At 41.4% G+C, this 22874-nt stretch overlaps 1 protein-coding gene across 2 annotated transcripts; it reads right to left on the minus strand.

The window, feature by feature from the left end:
• On the minus strand, positions 1 to 21558 carry LOC110505631 (sacsin). Of its 2 annotated transcripts, none has more exons than XM_021584972.2 (8): positions 21330 to 21533; positions 21080 to 21124; positions 20777 to 20864; positions 20432 to 20543; positions 13508 to 13654; positions 11837 to 13274; positions 11473 to 11561; positions 1 to 11354 (listed from the first exon to the last, which is right to left on the minus strand). In XM_021584972.2, the coding sequence occupies exons 2-8, from the start codon at positions 21103 to 21105 to the stop codon at positions 334 to 336; spliced, it is 12921 nt and encodes a 4306-aa protein (XP_021440647.2). In that variant the 5' UTR covers positions 21106 to 21124; positions 21330 to 21533; the 3' UTR covers positions 1 to 333. The 2 variants fall into 2 exon arrangements, with proteins under 2 accessions (XP_021440647.2, XP_036818935.1); XM_036963040.1 differs by having other exon boundaries at positions 11244 to 11354; positions 11473 to 11581; positions 21330 to 21558.
• Between the last annotated feature and the right edge of the window lie 1316 nt (positions 21559 to 22874).

The following is a 22874-nucleotide window of genomic DNA, read 5'->3' on the forward strand; positions in this document are numbered from 1 at the left end:
CAGAGAGAGAATGATATATCTTTATTAAATCATGTTTATTTTTGACATTTATTATAACCTATATCTTCAACATAAAAAAGTGGAAAAACCTGTTACTGTATTTTTGTGAGCATTTAACAATAATATGGTTATCTTTTTAATTGATTCTTCAAAGGAATTATTGAACCACTATGTGTATAACATACTCTCAGTAAAGCATAAGATCACAACATGAAAGTTACATGTAGCATTTCTAAATCAAGTGAAATAGCCTTTAGCATTTCTAAATTAACTGGGTGTCATGTTTTTGTTTTCTGTCAATGCCCAATTGCAATATGTAAGCGATGTCTTTAATCAATGAATATATATTTCTATTTTGCACAGAAGCTTTGATGCCATGTCCAGCACCTCTGATTCGTTCTCATACTTGAACATCTGATTGGGAATGTGTGGTGATGGGTGGTAGTTTGGGTATTGAGTGGTCTTGGGGTCGACTCCCAGCTGTTTCAGTTTGCTCACAATGTTGGGTAGAGTGTCTAACTGGGGGCTGTAGCGAGACACCCGCTCAGCTAGGCTGGAGATGGAGCTGTCTTTGCAATGATTTCCATGTCTTTTGTACTCTGCTGCCACCAGAGCCTTCTCCACAGCCTGATGTACCTTGAACAGAGTCCACTCTGTGGTCTTGCCTCCTGTGTCGTTGTCAGCAGCGGCTAGGTCACACTGTGCTTGTCTCAGCCAGCGCTCAGCCTCTGCTCGGTTGGGTTGTGGTACATTTCCATGATGTGTCCAGAAGTTGTATCTAGTATTGTGTCCCCTGTAGAACCTCTCTCTCCCACACTGGTGGCGATGAGCTTCTTGGTTCCACTGGTTGTAGAAGTTTCTGAAATTTGTGTTCCACTGCTGTGAGGATGGGTTCCCCGTCCTGTGTGAGGATGGTTTCCCCGTCCTGCCGTTTTCAAGATCCTCAATTCTGTTTTTCAGATACTTGAATGCCTCCGTGGCTAGCTGTTGGCAGTCTGGGTTTTTGTCAGGGTGCCACCTCAGGTAGAGGCGTCTGATGGCCTTGAACCGCTCCTCTGCAGACAGAATCCAAATCTCTGCCAGACATTTGTCTATTTCTTTTTTGGCTTCTTCCAGAGACTGTGGTGAGGTCTTTGTGGATGAAGACCGCTGCACAGATTCTCCCAGTTGTACCAGTTCCATGCACGTTGCTCCAGTGGAAGAGTATGAGAAAGGCTTCTTTTCCCGTTTAAATTGGTAGAGATCAAGGGCACTGACTTCTATGACTTCATCTTTCCCAATCTGTATTTTGTATCTGTAGGGACTCTGTCCTGATTGGCCAGATGGCACACACAGCTGTTCCACTATAACTGCATAGCAACAATGCTCCTCCTCTGCCGTATTCTTAAAGCCAACATATTCCCCAGATTCATAGTTGTTGAGGAAGCTCATGTCCAGGGCATCATGCCACTCTTCAGGAACAGGACTTCCTGGTTCTGGTGGCCCTTTCATGGAGTCCTCAGTATCAGCACTGTCATGGATTCCATTCTGTTCTAGAGTTGTCTTGACGTCCTTCATGCTATCACACGAAAGAAGGTGTCCTAGAACTAGCAGGAGATTTGAGCCAAGAATGTTATTAAGAAGGGCATTAATCTCTTTAGTCAGTCTCATGATGATCTCACTCTTCACTTTGTGGGCCTGGTCGTCATTGTGTTTCAGGTAGAAGGTACAACCTTGCTGGCCCTTTTTTACGTACACCTGTGTGACAGCAGTGGTGTCACTCAGTACCTCCTGGCCAAGTTGAAGCACTGTTTCAAGGCTGTTGCAGCAGGTGATCTCAATGCCGCCAAAGGTTTTCTGACACATGGTGGCAGCATCGCCTTGTGATATCTTGCCCTGACACTGCTCTCTGATGAGACATACTAGACCATGCATGAAGGGAGCTGAGGATAGGTGTGCCCCAAACCATCCGCTGAACTCGCAGCCCTCCCCGTACTCACACAGTTGCATGTTGGATTCCACCACATTCTCTACTGTAATCTGAGAGAGCATTTTGGGTTGTATCTCCAGGGGCAACAACTGCATCATTTTACAATGTTCATACATGTCGTTTTCTAAATGGCAATTGCTCAGTTTCTCCAGGAGTTTCAATTTGTCTTTAATGGCACCCTCCAATCTGCTAACCTTGAAGACTGTGTCATTGAAATACAGTGAGGCTGAAGGGTACAGTCTGCCATCGGTTGAAGGTAGATACAAGGTCTTGGGAATTTCTGAGGTCAACTGATTTTCTTGCAATTTGATGATCAGATGAAAAAGCTGCTCCACAGCTCGCTTGACAGTTTTCTCCTGATTTGGCTGAAGGGTCTGCTTGTCGGTGGAATCTGCATGGATTTCTTGTAGAACATTGCAGTACTGCTCTGCAGTAGGCTCGTCTTTGACGCCAATTTTCTTGAAGAATTCTGCAAACCTGACATCCTTTGGAGGAATGCAGTACAAGTACGGCCTGAACTCCATACAATGAAGCAGTATCAGAGCTGTTTGCTTGCTCTTTACAAGTGCAGAATCTTCCTCCACAAGCACCACAGGGAGATCAGTCAACGGCTTGGGGTCAAACTCTATTGTTTGTAGATAGGTGTAAGATGTCCGGAACACTTCAGCTCGTGTTCCAACCAAGTCAGCAGTTTGGCATGGTGACTGACAGATGTTTCTGAGGTTCTCTGTCACACGTTCAGAAGGGGGTTGGTCAACTGCACCTGCTTCTCTAATCATTTGAATATGCTTTTCATCGCAGTTTCCTACGTGCAGTATTGGCATGGATGTCCAAATTAGGCATGGGTGGAGGACATCTTTTTCAATCAGACAACCTCTGATTGAAACTACAGTCCTCTTTCCTGCAAATGACTGGTGGTAGTTGCACAACCTCTTTTGAATTTCCACAGGAAAAACAAACTTGATGTCAGCAATCGTTTTCAGAAAGTCTGGTGCTAGCTTTTTGACATCTCTTTTGAAAATAGTTTCAAACAATGTAGACGACATCAGTTTCAGCCCTTTGAGGCTGGCAGTGCCTTTGGCATCCAATTCAATTCGATGAGCAAATTCAATTATTTCCTCATCTGACACAGTGCACTTCATTCCAAGTTCTTTGAGCAGTTTCCTTGCTTGACTCTTGAAAATGATGTTCCTTCTATTATGAAATTCATTCCAGAAGCTTTCTGGCACAAATCTTTCTTGCGGCAGCATCACCTTGTACAACGTCTGATTCTCATCAAAGAAGTAGGAGGCCATCTGCAGATTCCTATGGATGTCCCGAATGAATTTCACATTTTTCATTATAGAGATGATTTTGTCATGGTGCTGCTGATAGTCCTGTTTGAGTTGTAGTGACAACAACAGCTGGACAGAGTGGATCACTTGGTTGTTGTTTAGCTTGTGCAGGAAAGGCAGAATGAACTGGACATAGTACTCCAAATCACTTAATATCTTAATGCTCAGGTATTTTGACAAGCTCTCATTTACAATGTTGTATTCCAGGAAAATGTTGTTGTCATCTGCCATGTACACATCTGGAAAGCGTTCCCTGAACTCTGTGTTGAGGATGTATACATTTCTGGGTCCATCAATACGCTGCCGTCCACCCTGTATGGTTTCAAATAGTGGCAATGACTTGAGCTTTCTCTGGTAGTCCTGTTTGTTTTTAGATGAGCATATCCCAGACTGTAGGACATTTTGAAGTGTCTTCAACTCATCATCTGAAAGATGCTGAAATTCTGAATGTTCCAGCTGGTGGACTTGGTCTAACACAGCACTGCGGTCGCTTGTCCTCAAGAGCTCAGGGAGTAGATGTTGATGCAGATGCCTGTTCACTTCTTGGAAGAATGTAAGGTCCAGTTTCATGAGACCAAGTTTCATGAGAATTAATATAATTTCTTCTTTTGAAAACAGAATCACACTGGACATCTTCCTCATTGTTTGTAGAACATATTTGTTGTTTAGTCTTGGGCACACAACAGGCAACATAGGGCAGTCAGAGAACAGCTCCTTGATGGCTATCAGAGCCTGGTTACCATCTCCATTTGGTGAAGCTGTAGCATGTATGTGATAACTAAAGAATTTCCATAGTTCTTTCAGCCATGAGTGTATTATCTGGTTTGGTACATGTAGCCTGCAGTGTGGATCGGTTTCACAGTTTTGAAGGAGGTGCAGAAGTATAGGTTTCAAATACTTTGCTGCGACTGGAATTGTCAATTCTTTAAGAAAGTTCCCATCTTGTAGAACCTGAAAATGTTTGGTGTTGGTTATGAAATCAGCAAAATCCTCATGATGTCCATGGAACATTCTGTAAAATGTTGACAGAAGCTTGGGAGAGTCAGGGTCAAACACTCTAAGAATCTGGTCTTGAGTGAGAAGCAGTGGAAGTCCGGTGACTGAACTGGAACTCTTCCTGTTAGCATCTTTTTTAAGTCTACTGTCTGAACTGGAACTGTCCTCACTAACTACAACATTTTTGATACAGTACTCCAAGAGAATGGAGCATCTCTCTTTGTCTCTGATCAAAGTCTGGCCAATGGGTAGAGGTAAATCCATTTCAGTGTGAGTTGGATCATTCAGTGGTTTCTTCCTCAGGTAGTTACCCACTGTCAAAGGACTGACTATTCTCACTTCAATCCCAGCCGATTTGAAGCTGGTCCATATTTCCACCATTTTTCTGGATGAAGGAACCAACTGCATTCCAAGATCATCTAAAATAGAAACAATAGATCTATTTTCTTTGTTCAAATGAGGTGCATCACTTGGTTCCGTCTTGCTCACACTAGACCACTCAACAGTGTACTCTGTTATTGACATGTGTTGAACTTGTCGAGTTGAGCCGTGTAGCACTGGAATAAGGTCAAGTTTTCTGTCATTGACTGACCTGTACACTTCATGAATCATTTCATGCCAATCTTGGCCAGTGTCTTTGGAGATGGTGGGGAAGAAACACAAGTATGAGCTATCAAGGACTGAATCAATATGTATGGAATTGACTTTCACTTTCTTTAGGTCACAACGGATGTAATTGAGAAGGTCAGCATACAATGGGGCAATGACATTCAATTTCAGGGACTCATTCCAATCTATCTTCAGACTTTTTCCATCTTCTTTCCAGAAACCCCGTCTGGAGGAATCTACCTCAAAGTTCCCGTTGACATGGACTGGAAGTCCAGTTTTACCAGGCAAGGGCAGGGAGCAGAATGCTTGTCCAATGAAGTCATCCTGTTTAGGCAGAGAGCTTGTGCTGATAATTTTTCCTCTGTCTCTAGGCTGAGAGCTTACACATGCTGCCAAAGCTGCCTGGGGAACTCTGCCAGTCTGTCCTTCCATATCAGTGTTTACTTTAAAAGAGCCAAACTGCTCTGCAATGATCCACTGGCTTTGCCTTTTACCAGATGATGAAATCTTGACACTGTAAATGGCTTCCTGTGGTGTTTGTCCGTGGGACAGCAGCGACTGTTGTACGTGGTTTTGAAAAGAAACCCATTCTGCAATGCTCTTCTCATGTATACTTTTTTCAATCGAGAAAGTAGTCTTGAGCTTTCCTGTGCCTGGGTTGATTTCATGAAACTGGATTTTCCTGATGTTCTTCAAGAACATTATCAATCCCTCAGGGTCTTCACAGAGAGCTGAGGACAGTTCTGCCATATCTTCGACACTGACCCCATTGTCGGATATTTCTGAGGTTTTTGCCATGGCACCAGTCCTGATAGGCAACCTAAACATGGTGCCTTCTTTAAGAGAGAATTCTTTTGGGAGAAATGTATTGTAAACATCAATGAAGGTGTTCTTACATTCCTCTTCCCATAAGATTTTGACACCTGGTGATTCTCGTGATGCTTCAACATACTTCAGATTGGGATCAGATATGCAGAGCCATTTGTCACCGGTTAGGATCGAAGGACAGTCAGTCAGGTGGTAGACTGAGTTAAACCCAAGTCCATATTTTCCGGTTTTCCCTGGAATGTTGTGCTTTCCACCTTCTCCCAGCTGCTGAATACCGTGCAGATCAGCAGGAGAAAACACCTGGTTGTTGTACACACACAGTGCCGGGCCCTGAAGTGGATTCCATCTCTGTCCAAATGTTTTCTCTGTGCTGTGCTGTCTTTTGTCCCAAACAAAGTGAATTTCTGTGGCCTCTGCATCATCAGCATTTTGGATGAGTTCTTTCAGGATGTCCTTCTTCGAGGGATAAGCTGAGATTATGTTTTTAATGCGAACTGTCAGTTTCTCACGTTGTCCAAACTCTTCAGCAAATGGTGAGAAGTTCTCCACTGAATGCTTTAGCAGTGTGTGATGTCTTGTTGTAATCACCCCAAAATGAAGTGCAACGGCACGAGATATTTTTGCATGGCACAAAGTGACATCTTCTGACACTTCCATCCAGGGGCTGTCATTGAAATACAGCTGGTTAGATGGCTGCAAAACACACATTTCATCAGGTATGAGACAGTCATCATGTTTTTCATCTTTGGCCTCATATAATCCCCTTTGGACTATTGTCAGACAAATTTCTAGATCATTATTGGAAAGTGGGCTGATGCCATAGGCTTGGCTGAGTTTCTTCAGTACACCATGAAACTGTTCTGATGTGAATTGTTTTTGGATGCATAGACATTTCCAGAGATTCTTGAAACTGGAGAAGGCAGTTGGAAGCACATGAAGATAAGGTTTAGCATCAAATTCCTCATTTTTAGCCACAGACTTTACATCCACAAACCTGTCTTCAACAAGGATAAAGGGGAATGAGTGTGCCCTCTCAAAAATGGCAGTCAATTCCTTCTCATCATACAGCCATCTGTTCAAAAAGCTGTAGCAATTATGGGCTGTGTTGAAGAGCGTCTGTTTGTCACATGTTTCCGAGTGCTTGGATGATTCTTGTAGCTGCTGAAGCACTGTCTCGAGTGATGGGCTTTCACAAACTCCCAGTATGCATAGCACTGCATCGTCACTGTGTATTTTCAGATTTAAAGAGTCTACCACAGACTGTGTCATGTCAACTAGATGGCGACATCTGTCACTGTAAATGTCAGTAGGCTTTTGAAGTCTGACTATTCCATCCTTCACTGCTCCACCCTTCCCTGCGTATGTAATAACTGGAGGACATGCTGGAATGAACACGGTGTTTCTCAGAGTCTCCCAGTGAGGCGAGGCTTCATCCTTTAGGGAGTCCCTCATCAGCTCCAGGATGCACTGGAGTTGCTTGTATGCTTTGCCTTTGTCTTTTTGCCAGATTTTGTCAATGGTCTCTGCTCTTTCTGTGATGTCCTCCAAAGGGAGCTGGTCACTCAGCATCCCCAGTTCTGACAGACGTTGAATCCTTTTAGGGGAATGAAAGTCATTTTTGGTTCCACCGAGGAACCGTCCTTCCTCTTGCTCAAACAAGTGTGCCACTTTTCCAGAAGTATTCACAAGTTTTTTGATGTACTGAAGTTTTCCACTTTTCTTTGTAGGAATGCATGGGTAGCTCCTTAGTAGAATGTCAATGGCATCGTCCTTCAGGTCAATAGCATGCAACACAAGAGCATTCCTACTCTTCTGGTCCATATTGTTCAGGTTGTTGAATACCACTTCTTGGTAAAATGCTTCCCAGTCAAATGTTCTCTGCTGGAGAATCTCATCTAAACCGGTCTGTATGAAACTCTGTCTCACCCACAAAGGCAGAGGAACAACAAGATAAGATGTGTTTGAATTGCTTTTACACACCTTCATTGCAAGCTCTCCAACAGCTTTGTCCTCTTGAATATTTGGGTGCAGAAATCTGGCTTTGTCCATTGAGCACCAGTTTTCCCCATCACTGAAGAGCTTCAGAGGTTTGCCAGAGAAGTGCTGACTGACGACCAAGTAAAATGTATCAACCAAGGGTTTGAAGGGTTTGTTCACGTTCTCTCCATTAGGCCAAAAGGTATAGTACTGATAACGTTGAAGGGTTCCATTTCTTGACATGTTCTTCAACACTAGCAGTGTACTGACATATGCGGTTGTAACAGCATCCTGAAGGAGAGCTCTATTCCAGTCGTATTTCACACCACTCTCCCACAGACCTCTCCGATTAGAGGTCACAGCAAAGGATCCGTTCAGGTTCACTGGGAGCCCTGTGGCAACAGAGAGAGGGAGGAAGCAGAACGCCTGGCCAACCAGGTTGGTTTCTCCAGGGACCCATTTCCCTGTCTTTGGTTCTTTGTTTAAAGGTACAGCAACACCTCCGATTGGCAAGGAGAGCTTATTATCTCTCTGGACCATTTGTAAAGAATTCTTTGTCCCAAAGCAATTGTATAGGAGCCAGAACTGGACATCAGATCCATCACAATGTTGTTGCGTTAGTTCAGCTATGTTGGCTTTATGGCAGTCAATGACCTCTTGGCATTTCACATCACGCTTCATCAGACATTTCAGAGCATCATTCTGTAATATTCCTAGAGGAGTGTCCTCTGGAATCTTGATTGTGCTCACAACCTTTTTGGTGGCAGTGAAAATATTCTCTATCTGGTCGTCTTGAGGAGGAGTGGAAGCATCAACCGGAAGGTTTTGAAGAGATACAGTGTTGATGTTCTTCAGAAAGAGGAGGTGAGTTTGTGAGTTGTTTGTCAGGTCCTGTTGAAATGTCACTATGTCATCTCTGTCATACACATTTCTGCTGATTTCTGACTTGACAGCCTCCTCTTGTGTTCTGAAAGGTAGTTTAATGAGCGTGCCCGGGTAGAATTTCTGAGTGCTGTCTCTTGAAAGATTGCAATTAAAAATCTGCTCATATGGTCTGAATTGACCAGGAAACCTGTGCAGAAGCTGCTCCCGAGACAAGTTGAGCTTGATACCAGGAGTTGCTTTGGTTTGTATGTGCTTTTGCAGGTGTGTAACATTTGGATCAAGTATCAGAAGCTTGTTGCCACTGAGGATTGAGGGAATATCAGTCACATGGTACACCGCATTAAATCCAAGTCCAAATTTCCCTATTTTTTCCACCTGGTTTTCCTTTGAGGCAGATCCGAGTTTGACAATGTTTTCCCAGTCATCCTCTGTGAACAGCCCGTTATTGAAGGCCCAGAGACACGGTCCCTGACAGAGAACCATGCCTTGGTCTATGAGGCTGTCAGCAGGGTCTTTGTGGTTCCTGAAATCCACCATGAACTTACAGGTGTTTGCCCCAGCATCTTCTGCATTCTGAATTAGCTCTTTGAAGATGTCATTTTCTTCATCATACTCCTTCAGAATGTTCTTAATCCTCAGAGTTATGGGCTCCGACTGCCCACACTGTTCTATTCCAATGAACTCTGGGCGCAGGATCCGGGTGCTGAGGAAAGGGATGTTCAGCCACTGTGCCGTCGCCGGTGGAATCTCCTCGTGGATGACATGAATCTCATCCTGGTCATTCTGTAGATCCTCCAGACCATCCCTGCTTATATCACAAAACACTGTCTTTGACAATGGTTGCAGGGTAAATCTCTGACTCCCTGCCATGACCGGCACAGGGATATTGTCCCTGACTCTCTTCTTCTCTCTCCACATCCAGTTCAGAATGGCTATTGACACTTTCAGCTCTGAGGATTTTCCAAAAGATTGGGGTCTTTTTTCAATGGTCTGTTTGATGTCATGAAGGATGTCCTCTATTTCTTTCTCTGAGAGTGATGTCTTCACTCCAAACTCTGTCAGCAACTTTTTGTATGGAAGAAATTCGTCTAGCACCTTCTCAATGTACGAGCTCAGATCCAAATCAGGTGGGTAGTCCAAGACTACATCGTGAGGAAAAACAAAATGATTGTGTATCCACAGCCAAGGTATGACTCTTTTGTTCATCACTTCCCTGACCTCACAGATGTGATCTTGCATGTATTTGTAAATGCTATGCAGCTTGGTTTTAAACTGCACGTCTTTATCTGGATCGGTCATTGCCTTGGCCACAGCTGCCAATGCTGACAGATTCTCCACAACCTTCTCAGCAGGAGGTAGGCGTAGCAGACCAAGTTTGCTGCTTACTTTCTGACTAAAGTCTCCTGTAAGAGGCATGACATGCCCTACAATGCCATTGTACTCTGAATGTCGTATCTCCTCTAGCTTGTAGAAACTTTTCCCCCTAGTATTTTCTTTTGTGATGTAAGGATTCTCACAAGGGACCCACTGCAGCTGTGATAAGTGCTGCAGCTGCTGATGTGAGAATTGGGAAAGCAGGTCATTGCGATTCAATAATCTTTGAAGTGCTTCTGCTTTTTTGAAAGCCTTTTGTGAATGAACATGTAATTTATCAATATGGGTGCCAACATGCAACACGTTGTCTGCTGAGACGTCAGTTTCCTTTGTCTGCAATCCAAGACGTATTAAGCTGTCAAGCTTCTCTGGAGTATTTGTGAACACTGCTGGAGGAAAGAATTCTCTTTCAAAAAGAACTTTGAAGACTTCATTGTTTGGATCAAAAATACTGGAGGTCTTCTTCAGCTCTCCATCTATTTCGATAAAGCTCAAATCTTGGCATTTTTTGTACAAGGTCCCATTCTGTGAGAAGAGGATACTACCATGCTGTAATATCCAGGTCATAATTCCCTCTCTCTCTTGTTTCTTGAAATACTTCTTCTCAACTCCATCAATCAAATGAACGGCCACCTGAGCAGTATTCAAGAGATCAATCTTGAGCAACAATAGGAGCCTGCGATCAGCCTCAGTTGCACACCGGACAATGGAATCCGACATTGGGAGCTCTGTGGGGAGAGCTGGGGTGGAACCCAAAACCACTGCCTGCTTGTATTGGGTGGGAACATATTCTCCGGCCATTGATTGGAAGAGAGGCATCTTTGAGAGCAGGTCTCTCTCATGGACTGTGAGAGAATCCAGAGTAGAGAGGTAGGCTTTGAGTTCCTCTTTCTCATGGTAAGGAGCAGACCTGATTCCACTGATGACCTGACTAGCAGCTAAGTTCATGAACACCTGTAGAGTGTTCTGTGGCGATGGTGGTAGTACGTACGAGTCAAGATCTTGGTGTTTCAGGCATTTGTCTCTGTTAACGACTGTTCCCCCAACCCTCTTCATGACTTCCTTTATTTTGTCTGGTAAGATGGATTGCATGCTTTTCTGAAAAATCATGGTTGGATTCTGTTGTAGTCTTGCAAGTATGACAGAATGGCTAGTATCGTGTAGTGGTTCGATGGGTATCAGTGGCATGCCTTCAAACCGTCTCAGATCTATGCAGTGAGTGTTGAGACATTTCCAGAACTCTCTGAGCCATTTCAATGGTGGGTGCTGAGCACTCCCTACCTCCCAGGTGACATGACCTGTCTGATTCCAGTCCTTTGGGAGAGTCTTCTTGGCAAATGTAGCCACAACTTCCACATCTACATTGAATAGTTTGAATATATCTAAAAAGATGGAGATATGAAAATAATAGCCATGTGACAAACATGCAGGTATTTGCAATTCTACATGATATCCAAAACCTTTCATTGTTAAATATAATTGTACAATGTATTCTCTTACTTGTTGCAGCTAGTTGCTTCAAATGTTGGATGCTAGTGGTGCTGAGATCATCAGGCAGAAACAGGTCTTTGCAACCTGGCAGCAATACTCTGTATGAAGAGAATACTTACTTGTAAATTATTAATGGAGAAAGGGAATGGATGAAAAATATGAAAAATACTATAATGTATACAGGGATGGAATTTAAGGATTTTTCGCATGGGCCAGCCGGGATAGAAGACTACAATGTCTAATAGCCCAGACGGAGAGCGAAGGGTCCAAAATCTATGCAGTGTGGTATTTAAGAAGACACATTTCTGGCATATTTTCTACTAGCCCTGTCTAGCTTTATTTCCATACCTGACTAAGACAATTAAGAACTTACCTTGGAAATGTGTCATTGTCAATGAGAGTGATGTCCTTCTCTTCATTTGTGAATGTCTTGAAAGTCCCGTCACTGAGAGGCAGCATCTTCAGACCCCTGAGGTCGTGGTAATTCTCATCAGTCAAGATGTACTGCAGCAGAGACAGTTTGTCATTGTTGGAGAGATTAGACACAACACCTCTGCGGAGAACACCCCTTACAAGAGCTGGAGTCACCCATTTCAGTGTGTCTGGGTCTGGGAAGGCCAGCTGGACAGCTCTGGAGACATGATCTGGGAAGGTGACAAGTTTTTCTCCACCTGCAATCAAGGCCCTGGTCACGGCAGCCATCATTTCAGGCGGCATGGTGTCGTCGGATGGGCACACAGCCACGGCGGGAGAAACAAACTGTCTTTCGTCTTCAGCTAGAGAGAAGATGGCAGTATTCTGTTTGAGTAGACGTTGTAGAATGTCTTCAGCAATTCCATGCCACTTGTCTTTGTGTTTGGTCTGACTGAGGTCTGGCCAGATGTTGTACACATATGAGACGGGGAGTGTGGAGCTCTTGGCTAGGTTGGTGGCATCCTGCAGCATCAGGAGGTATGTGTGAGGGAGGACCTCCTTCACCAGCAGCTCATTCCACTTCGCAGCTTCATCATACTTCTGGTCTTCCTCCTGCCATTTGATGTGTCTCCTGTTGTCAGTGAGGCCAAAGCAGGCGTTCACATGGACTGGGTAGCCAGTCTTGTTGGAGTCATTGTTTGGGAGGGGCAGGAAGACACTCAGTCTGCCATCAGTCAGGACACTCGCCTGGCTACACTGGAATGCCAAGTCAACTTGAGGGCGGAAACTCAGCTTCTTGGCCAGTAAATCTAGCTCTGGAACATTTCCCTCTTTCATGCAGCATGTTGTCACAAGCCACTTGGTTTTTGTCTGCTTCTTGCCTTCGGAAGTAGAGGTGATGGTTTTGAAGCAGGTTGATCCATCAATGTTTGACTCGTTCCTTGTCTTCAGACTCAGATCAACTGTGGGACTTGAGGTCACTGTAAGCCGGACATTAACAAACCCTTTGGTGTTGATGTGCTGCAGGGAGACTGATGACACATTCCTCAGGAACAGAGTGCTTATGTCTGCATCCGCAAGGAAACTGTCGAAAAGCTGAACTACTTTATTGGAGTCATACAGGTTGTCTGAGATCTCTGAGGCCTCACTGCGTAAAGGAAACCTAAAGAGTGTCCCTTTAAAGTGCTGCTCCTCCTGGATGATATCCTTCCACCTTTGGCCACTGACTAGTTTGACAACGTCTCTGAATGGTTGGAACTGATCTTGCAGATTCAGTAGAGTTTCCTTGTCTTCCTCTTCCTCCAGAGACCACCGGAAGCCTCCAATTCGCTCCCCAAAGAGCTTCTCTTGGGGGTCCAGGAAGCCCAAGTACTTGGAACTGAATATGGATGGCACATCTAGAAATGATCAATATTACTGAGTGTGAATAAAATGCTGTAATGTAATGAAAAGCTGGCTATGAAGAGAAATTAAAATGTAGCAATGGGCGGTATGACTACATTTACAGTATACCGGTATAGATCCATGTGCTGTGATATGGATTTTGGCATATCAAGCAGACCTTGTGATATAGCTAGCGCATGTTCATGGTTAGATTCTTTCATTGTGATAATAATACTCTGAGGTTCACCTGTTATGTGGTAGACAGAGTTGAATCCGATCCCAAACCTGCCAACTTTATTTGGGTCGTTGCGTTTGACGCTCCGGCCGGTGGTCTGGATCCCCTGCCAGTCCTCTGCTGTGAACTCTGCATTGTTGAAGGCATACAGAGCAGGACCTGCTCACAGACACAACAACGTTCATGAAAATCAGTAGTATAATTAATCAGGCTGTAATATTCAATTCATTGGTATACACAGCCTGAAGCTAATGCCTGATAAATCATGTAAATGTTCCTTACAAGCCAGAATGTTCAATAAAATGACATTTACACTTACTCTACCGATTTATCTGTGTGGTTTGTCCTTCAGCTACTCAAAATTTGCATCTGAATCTGAATAAAGGTATATAGTTTGGTTTGGCACAGAGGTCAAATTATATTGGATATTCGGGTTTCTCTTGCTATTGAACCAAGCATGCCATGACAATGACAAAATGTATATTCTGAATCAGGAGGGTGGAGAACAATAAAGACAATTTTTTGTGTTCATCTTTTTATTTAAAATATTTTCTGGAGAATCCTGCATGGAATTCTGGGGAAAGGCTGTTTGCTGATCAAGCTCTGTGACAATTTTGGCCTAAATTTGAACTTCACGAGTTAAAAGTACATATTTGACCTTCTAAATCGGACTGGCAATGAGTCAGGATAAGTATTCAAATGAAAGACGGCATCAAAGAGAAGATACTCCACTATGTTCACCGTGTTTAAGTCGCTAACTGAGCCCAACTCCACGAGTTGGTAGAGGCTGCCATCACAGCCGAAACAGAGATGGCGGAGGTTCATCTCTCATGGCAAAACTGAAGTTATTTCAATGAGAAACAGCCACCTCACTTGACAAGATGCAAACCTCTATCGATTGCATGAAGACTACTCTAGAGAAAAATGGGATGACCCACATTGAAAAAAAGAGGAACATGACAAAAAGCTAATACAACAAAACCAGGCTATTAACTACCTGATGGGCCAAGTAGAGGTATTGTAAAAAAAAAAGTACAGTTGGAATAATATTCAAATGTTTGGGCTCGAAACCAATGCAGAAAAGGGGCAGAGAGCCCACAGAACGGCACCTGCAGCCCAGAGTAGGCCCGGAGCGAAGGACACACAGAGGCCCAGCTCTATCATCGTGCGCCTTCTCAACTTCTAAATGAAACAGGAGATAATGCAGCTGTTGAGAACCAACGGAGAACTATTCTACAAGGACAAGCACATATCTATCTCTCTAAAAAAACATCACATACTCTCTGATGTTCCCTGCGAAGCTGCACCTCACCCATGAGAGCAACCCACATCTTTGATTCTGTACCAGATGCCGAGTCTTTCCTGCACCTCATTGGGATTATACCACCTTCCAGACCGAGGACAGGGTCTGAAAAAATATGCCCACTATGTGGAAAACTCCCAGGAGGAGTGAGACAGAAGAACTCAAGGCCCAAGAAGTAGCTCAAATCTACCACAGAACATTGTCCAGTCCACACTGACTATTGAAGCGACCCCTTCTTCTTAAGGACTTGAAACTATTTGAATTGATGCTCATAATTGGGAGTTTAATGCTGGAATAATTCATCAATCTTTGACGTACAGTGTGTCAGGATGATAAAGTATTATTTCATCTGGAAAAAACAGAATAGCCTGCTTTCCTCATTCCCACCTTCTCTTTTAGTAGGCTATAGGGTAAAGATTATTTATTTGTATTCATTTTTTAAAACGTTTTATGGCAATTCCATATAGGCTACCACAGTAGGTTACTGAAAATATTAGCCTAACATTTGCTGATTATTTATTGATTTAGACAATGCTTTTGGATTCCATTTCATTTCCAGTATTTAACCCTTACTGTTTAGGACAGTCTGCTTTGGAATGAGAGACAATTACTATGCCTGCCCGCATATGCTTTAATTAATTTATTTTGCGTTCTGTTTTCTTATAGCCTAATATTATTTGAGTTGGAAGCAACCGTTCCCTGTTAAAGAAGCCAGGTAAGGACCGACTAGACTGTGGTTCCCATTGATCAGTAAGTACAAATTGGGACAGTAAAATCAATGAGGTAGTAACAAAATTATTCAAACCAGGTTCATTAAAGGACGTCACTCAACGTCGAATATAAGACGACTTCTGAATATTATCAATTACTCTAAGACCCAACTCAAACACACAGTTATGCTGTCTCTCGATGCTGAAAAGGCATTTGACCTCGTTGACTGGTCTTTCTTTTAGCAACGTTAAAAAAGTTTGGTTTTGGGGAGTGCGTTTTGAAATGGATAGTTAATATATTCATGTCCAAAACCATCTGTTATAACGAATGGGAATATGTCGCATTCCTTTTCTCTACAATGAGGAAATCGTGAAGGAGATTCTCTATTGCCACTGTTATTTGCCCTTACCCTCTGGTGGAAGCTATTCGAATTGCCATTCACAAGATATCTCTATATACAGATGATGTCATCCTGTACTTGAGGCTGAGACAACAATTCCAAATATATAAAAATGAATAGGTGCTACATCAGGCTATAAAATTAACGTTGGTAAAACTATTGCAATGATGACATTTGGTGATGCACCCTTGAGTATCAAAGGCAACTACGCATTTAAGTGGACTGATACAAGCATGCCTTACTTGTCTTAATATTACGTCAGACTATTTGAAACTATATGCTTTCAACTACACTGTGATTAGTAAAATCACTGAAGATCTAGACCGCTGGATGCCCCTCTATATATCTCTAGCAGGTCGGGTTGCTTCAGTGAAAATGAATGTCTTACCAAGACTGCTTTATCTGTTTTCAATGCTTCCTCTTAAAACTCCCGCTAAAACCTTAACTAGCCTAAATGCAGCAATAGGCAAATTTTAATGGCAAAATAAGAAGGCTCCTATTAGTTATAAAAAAAACTACAGTTGTTCAAAAAATTGGGTGGGCTTGGCCTCCCTAACCTTAAATCATATTACTGGGCGGTGCAACTTAATCACATAGCATCATGGATTCAACAACCAAAGGATTTGTCATGGCTTGAAATTGAGAGTCAATATTGTGATATGCCTTTACATTGTATTCTCTTTATAGCAGACCCTATTTCTATTGACAGGGATAAACAAAACCCAAGTATTCCTCTTACATTGAAGACATGGAGGGAGGTTCAACACCAATATTAAATGAGTAATGACTCACCTATATTCCACAACCCAGCCTTTCTTCCTGCTACTATGTCCCAAGGATTTAGGGACTGGGAAAAGAGATGGCTTTGTAGTCGCTCAACTATTCAAAGGCTCAATTTTTAAATCATTTCAAGAAATCCAGGAGGAATTCATTGTATGCCAAACAACATCCGCAACATCCGCTGAAATGGCAGAGCGCGAAATTCAAAAATATTTTAGAAATATTTAACTTTCATACATTCACAAGTGCAATACACCAAATTAAAGCTTAACTTCTTGTTAATCTAGCCATCGTGTCCGATTTCAAACAGCAAAAGCACACCATACGATTATGTTAGGTCAGCGCCTAGTCACAAAAGATTTTACAGACATTTTCCAGCCAGAGAGAAGAGTCACAAAAAGCAGAAATAGAGATAAATGAATCACTAACCTTTGATGATCTTTATCAGATGGCACTCATAGACTTTGTTACACAATACATGTATGTTTTGTAACCGAACAAGGGAGAATCAATTCAAAGTACTACTTTGTTTTTATGAGCCCTGATAAACTTAATCAAATTAAAAAAGGAATATCCGCTACGTGTTGGAGGCAGTGTGGACGAATAGGTACTTTATTACTTATTTTGGCAATGTCCAAAAATCCAGTATTTTTGGTCTGAAATTCTCCATGTTATACAGGACATCACAGGTATTATTATTCAACCAGACCCATGTCATCTCCTTCTAGGTATTGTTCCTAGGAATACACTCCAATCCTCTCCACTTTAATTGATAGCTTATCTTTTAGCAGCAGCAAGGAAATGTGAAACAAAATGCTGGAAAAATGAACATGCACCCTCAAAAGATATGTGGTTAGGTCTATGTGGGGAACTTGCTGACATGGAGAGAATTACATAAATCTTGCAACATAGACAGTATAGGTATGAAGGTGTCTGGTCAGAGTTCCAGACATATCTTACTGGTCTTATTCTGTAATTTATTTTTGTTTGTTTCTGTTGTTTTTCTGTGGCTTTATCCAAATTGTATTCTTATTCAGACTCTTGAAATATTTACACTATTCAGCCTAAATGTAACCTTAACATGTGAATGTAATTACCCTCATTAAAGACAGCAAAGATATGTTGTGTATGTATGGCACATGTTCTTTGTGTGCTCTTGAAAATTAACACAATTTTCAGATTTAATCTTTTTAAAACGTTGAAAATTCTAAAAATAAACAAGTGTAGATTGTTCTCCATCCTCCCCTGATTCAAAAAATACCATTGTCATGCATTCATTGTCAAAGCAATCTTGAATATTCAATATTAAACAAACTTTACCTTGGTGGCTTTTGAGCAGTTGAAGGACAAACCACACAGACAACCGGTAAAGTGTGTTTAAATGTAATTTTATTCAACATTTCCTAGGTTTCCATCCAATTGGCGATAGATTTTCATGTGAATATTCTCAAATCTGCATAGAAAAAAATTGCTTGATGACACAGTGCACATAAAAGCACTTTTGCACTTACGCTTTCATGTACCAAAAATGTTTAAAGTTTTTTGTGTTTCCATCAAATGCTCAACTCTACCATGGTTTTGTTACAAAAACTTGTGATAAATAACATACTTGCTTATATGATGAGATACGGATAAAGATAATTAATTAATTAATTGGCAGCCAAGAACCGATCATCATGTCACCAGCATCATTCATATGATAGGGCCTAGCCTACCCTCAATATTTTTGGGAAATTTGCATGAAGCTCGTCACCGTGCAGTTACCCACCATAAGATAAACAGGTAAAACAGATTTCAGTTTTCCTGCATTAAAGTCCCCGGCCACTAGGAGCGCTGCTTCTGGGTGATCATTCTCTTGTTTGCTTATGGCTTTATACAGCTCGTTGAGTGCGGCCTAAGTGTCTGCATCGGTTTGTTGCGGTAAATAGACAGCTACAAAAAATATAGTTGAAAACTCTCTTGGTAAATAGTATCATCTACAGCTTATCATGAGGTACTCTACCTCAGGCAAGCAAAACCCTGATACTTCCTTAATATTACAGATCGCGCAACAGCTGTTGTTAAATGGATCCAACCTTTTTTTTCAATTTTCACCTAAAATGACATACCCAAATCTAACTGCCTGTAGCTCAGGACCAGAAGCAAGGATACGCATATTTTTGATTCCATTTGAAAGGAAACACTTTGAATTTTGTGGAAATGTGAAATTAATGTAGGAGAATATAACACATTAGATCTGGTAAAAGATAATACAAACAAAAAAAAACATGCGTTTTCTATATATTTTTTGTTCCATCTACAATCAGAAAGGAGTTTAGGTGTAATTTAGACTTTGGCCACCAGATGGCAGCAGTGTCTGTGCAAAGTTTCAGACTGATCCAGTGAAGCATTACATTACTACACAATATTTTGTATCAAGTCTGCCAGGAGTTTGCCAAAATGTGCCGAATTGGTCGATTCTTACCTTTGCCTCGATTCGGCAATCTCGTCCAGATCATCATGGCATTTGCAGTTCTTCATGATAGCCACATTAGCAGCTAATTACCATTTCATTTTTGGGGGTAAATACAGTGAATATATTGATAAAGGACCTTGTTCTAGAGAGATTTACACGGTTATCAAAACGTCACTTCAGGGCAAGCCTACACAAAACACAGCCCTTATTTGAAGTATTTCTAAAATCCCCTATGGGAAAAGTTAATGGATCAAAAATGATTTCAACTATTTCCCTGTTTAATCGCTAGGTTTTATGGGTATTATGACACCTCCACTGTGGGACTCTATTGAGGGCTTCCACCATGCTTTCACCATTTTAAAGTAGTCAACTGGGTGGGGATTCCTATGGTTTATAGCTTCAATGACATTGCCCATGCTGTCACAGAAGCCATGATGGCACAGATATAAAGATTAGTCCTCTATCTATCTCAATGGCTACAACATCATTGCTTGTAAATATTTGCGCATGAAAGCATTCCCACCGCAATTGTTGCATCATGTATTTCACAGACCCCCAAAAATATCCCACCATGTCTAACGTATTTATTTTGTCAACATTGAGACATTTTGTCGACAAATCTGATGTTTCCATAAGGTCTGTAGTGACTTTTCTTATGCTGCAGGTCATTCATCCGCATTAAATGGTTGGATGGAAACCTGGTTATTCTGGCTTGTACATTTACATGATTTTGCGAGCATTAGCTTCTGGCGGTAAATACCAATTAATTGTGTATCACAGCCTGATTATCAGAGTAAAACATCAGGACCTGCTCTCAGACACGACAACATTCATACAGATCAGGACCTACTCTCAAACAGGACAACAGTCAAAGTTTATCCCTCTTTTCAATGCTTTTGCTTCAATATTTGTTTTGAAACCAAATCAAAAGTGATGGGGCATTGCCACACCGGTTTTAACATTTTTGGAAAAATGCCAGCTCACCACACGTTTGCTGGTGGCACTGCATGAGCCAGGGCAAGCATGTTTCCTGATACTGTGACTACTTGTATTTTTTGCATTCAAGTATGATGATCAGGATCCTAATCAGTTCTGCACCTGATATTAATCTGGGCATGTTGCCTTCTGTTTTATGCCTTTTTTTCTCCAGATGTTGTGGTAGAAACCCTTTCTACATTTACTGTCTAATGTGGGGTTATTAAAATGAAATCAGAACACTTTCATAAACCCACTGTCAAACATCAATGTTATTAATTTTCAATCTTCGCAAATATGAAAGAACGGTACCTTGGTACTTCCCCAGGCCTTCAGTCTTGAGGCTCTGTCTGTCGTAGTATCTCTCATCATGGAGGAACACAACCTTCGACGCCCCAGCATCATCCGCATTCTGGATCAGCTCCTATAGTCACAGTACAGATAAGGATAGGGATGTTTACATAGGTGCCTTTAACTAACGTTTGCATAGTAAATTGGTCTATGGCCGACTTATACAAAACAAGATACTCACACCTCTCCTTTAAATGTAGTGGCTGTGATGATATTTAAGTTAGGTTTACATGTTGGTGATTTAGCAGACACTCTTTTCCAGAGCGATCAGATGACATTATTAATTGATTGATTAATCAAACTCACCTTTAATATCTGTCCTCCATCAGGGTACCTCCGCAGGATGTCCTTCAGGTAATCAATGAAAGGGGGAGCTGTTGCACCAAATGAATGTCTTAATAGAAACAGGTTGAAATGAAATAGTTGGATATTTTAGTTTTTACAGTATTGTTGAAAATGTAAACTCATGTAAACCTTCCATCTACTAAAATTCGGAATAAATGGTTTTAATTCTATAAACTCGTAAAATATAACTGACATTTCCACACACACCAAGCAACTACTTCAATTGGTTTAAAATAATTACACTGGTAAAAGTATTCTTCTTACCGTGTTTTTCTCTTACTCAAACTCATCCTTCCACATCGTAGGATTCTACAGAAACCAATGAATTAATTATAATAATCAGGGTTATATGGCAGGACAAATATAACTGTACTAATCAGACAGAAAACTGTCACTAGTTCAGAAATGTAATAATCAATGTTCAAGTATCCTAGTCATAATTATAACCTATAAGTAAATGAAAATTATCATAAGAGATTTGTTGTATTTAAGATACATAAATTGATCAATTTACCTCAATCATTTCATGGAGTGTGAAGAATTCATCTGAAGCCACCTATGTCGTCAGACTAAATATTCTTAGTAGGCTAACGGTTTTATATGCCCAGCGTCTATCTGTCTATACGTATGAGCCTCTCCCCATTACCCATCCCTACCAGACTGTTCAACAGTTTCAGTTTATCAACATTTCCTCCACAGTGGTGAAATGAAACTTTACAGCCCATGTATCCTGTTCTGTCCGTCCAGAATCTGAATACCAAAGTTGTTTCGTTTTCATGCATTTCCGTGTATGAAACGAAACTTTGATCATGATGTGAATGTAATTCAAACAAGGGAGCCTGTGAAAGCCTATAGCGCGGCGACTCCGTAAAAACGCGCCACTTCGATACATGTGACTTTTCGTGACGCAAATCTCAGATATGCACAACTTCTAGTGATTAATTGTATTGCAAGCAAATATTGTTATTTTGAGGGAAATTGAGACGTTTGGTGGACCGGATTTATAATAATGGCTAATAAAAACATTTGAACATAGGCCTTATGATAAAACATGCATTTGCCATTGGTAAGGAGATCGCATAGCAGTTTGTAGCCTAATGTGTTTCTTTGAGTTTTATTGTAAAGGGCCTACATCAAAATCATATTTTCTGACATGACTGTTATATTCCCACTACACAACAAATATCAGGCTACAATTTATCTATCCATCGCTCATTCAGCTAAGCATGCTCGAAAGTAAATAGACCGGTAGCCTGGACAGTATGGGTAGGCTCCAGTATTGCTGTGAGATAGTTCAAGGTTTATTTCATCTCAGAGCCTATACCATGACAGGAGATCGAAACAAACATCTATTGACAAACAAAATATTGAACAACAATTAATATTTTGCACAGTATGGGCTGTAGCATTTACTTTTAAATTGTTTCTATATATAATCAATCATGCAGAATGCCAGGCCAGTGTTTGGCACTTGCTATAGGCGAAATGCATTTTTTGTTTGAAAGTCAATTGCAAAAAGATTAAAACATCCTACCAACACCTCTACAGAAATGTGCTAGAATTTGATGAATTAAGATACACCTAATTCCAACCTTTCCAAAATCATACAGCAAATTAGGACGTTTTATAACCATAAAATTAGAATTATGGGCGTTTTCCAGGCAGGGTAGCGCTCATTCACTAGTACACATTTATAATATGGTTCTGATTTATCAATGAAAACATGCTTATGTTGTGTGCGATAGTTTCATAAATCCCAATCATTTGTGTGGCAAGCAAATCCTAGAATCTTCACTTGACGGAATTTAGTAAGACATTTATGTACGTTTCATAAATAATTCCGCAGGTGCCCAACATGATGACGTGCTGGTTTGGAGTGAAACGCCACCCTCCCTGCTATAATGTGCACTTTGTCACCTAAAAACATTTACACATTTCTCCCGGAGGCCGCTAGTCTTGCTCAACTAAAAATGTAATGTCTCATCCCAACATTTTAAGTTAGGTTACTCCCAAAATATTTTGAGTTAGGCCTACATTGAGCTAATAATTTGTAGTTTAG

Source organism: Oncorhynchus mykiss, chromosome 25 (genome assembly GCF_013265735.2).
Source record: "Oncorhynchus mykiss isolate Arlee chromosome 25, USDA_OmykA_1.1, whole genome shotgun sequence".
NCBI classification, from domain to species: domain Eukaryota; kingdom Metazoa; phylum Chordata; class Actinopteri; order Salmoniformes; family Salmonidae; genus Oncorhynchus; species Oncorhynchus mykiss.

Coding starts and splice junctions, on each gene's coding strand:
- LOC110505631 (XM_021584972.2), bottom strand. CDS start 21,105: ATGAGTTTGAGTAAGAGAAAAACACG. Junction 20,544..20,776: donor ATGGAGGACAGATATTAAAG/GTGAGTTTGATT, acceptor CTGTGACTATAG/GAGCTGATCCAGAATGCGGA. Junction 11,355..11,472: donor GAAGCAACTAGCTGCAACAA/GTAAGAGAATAC, acceptor CCATCTTTTTAG/ATATATTCAAACTATTCAAT.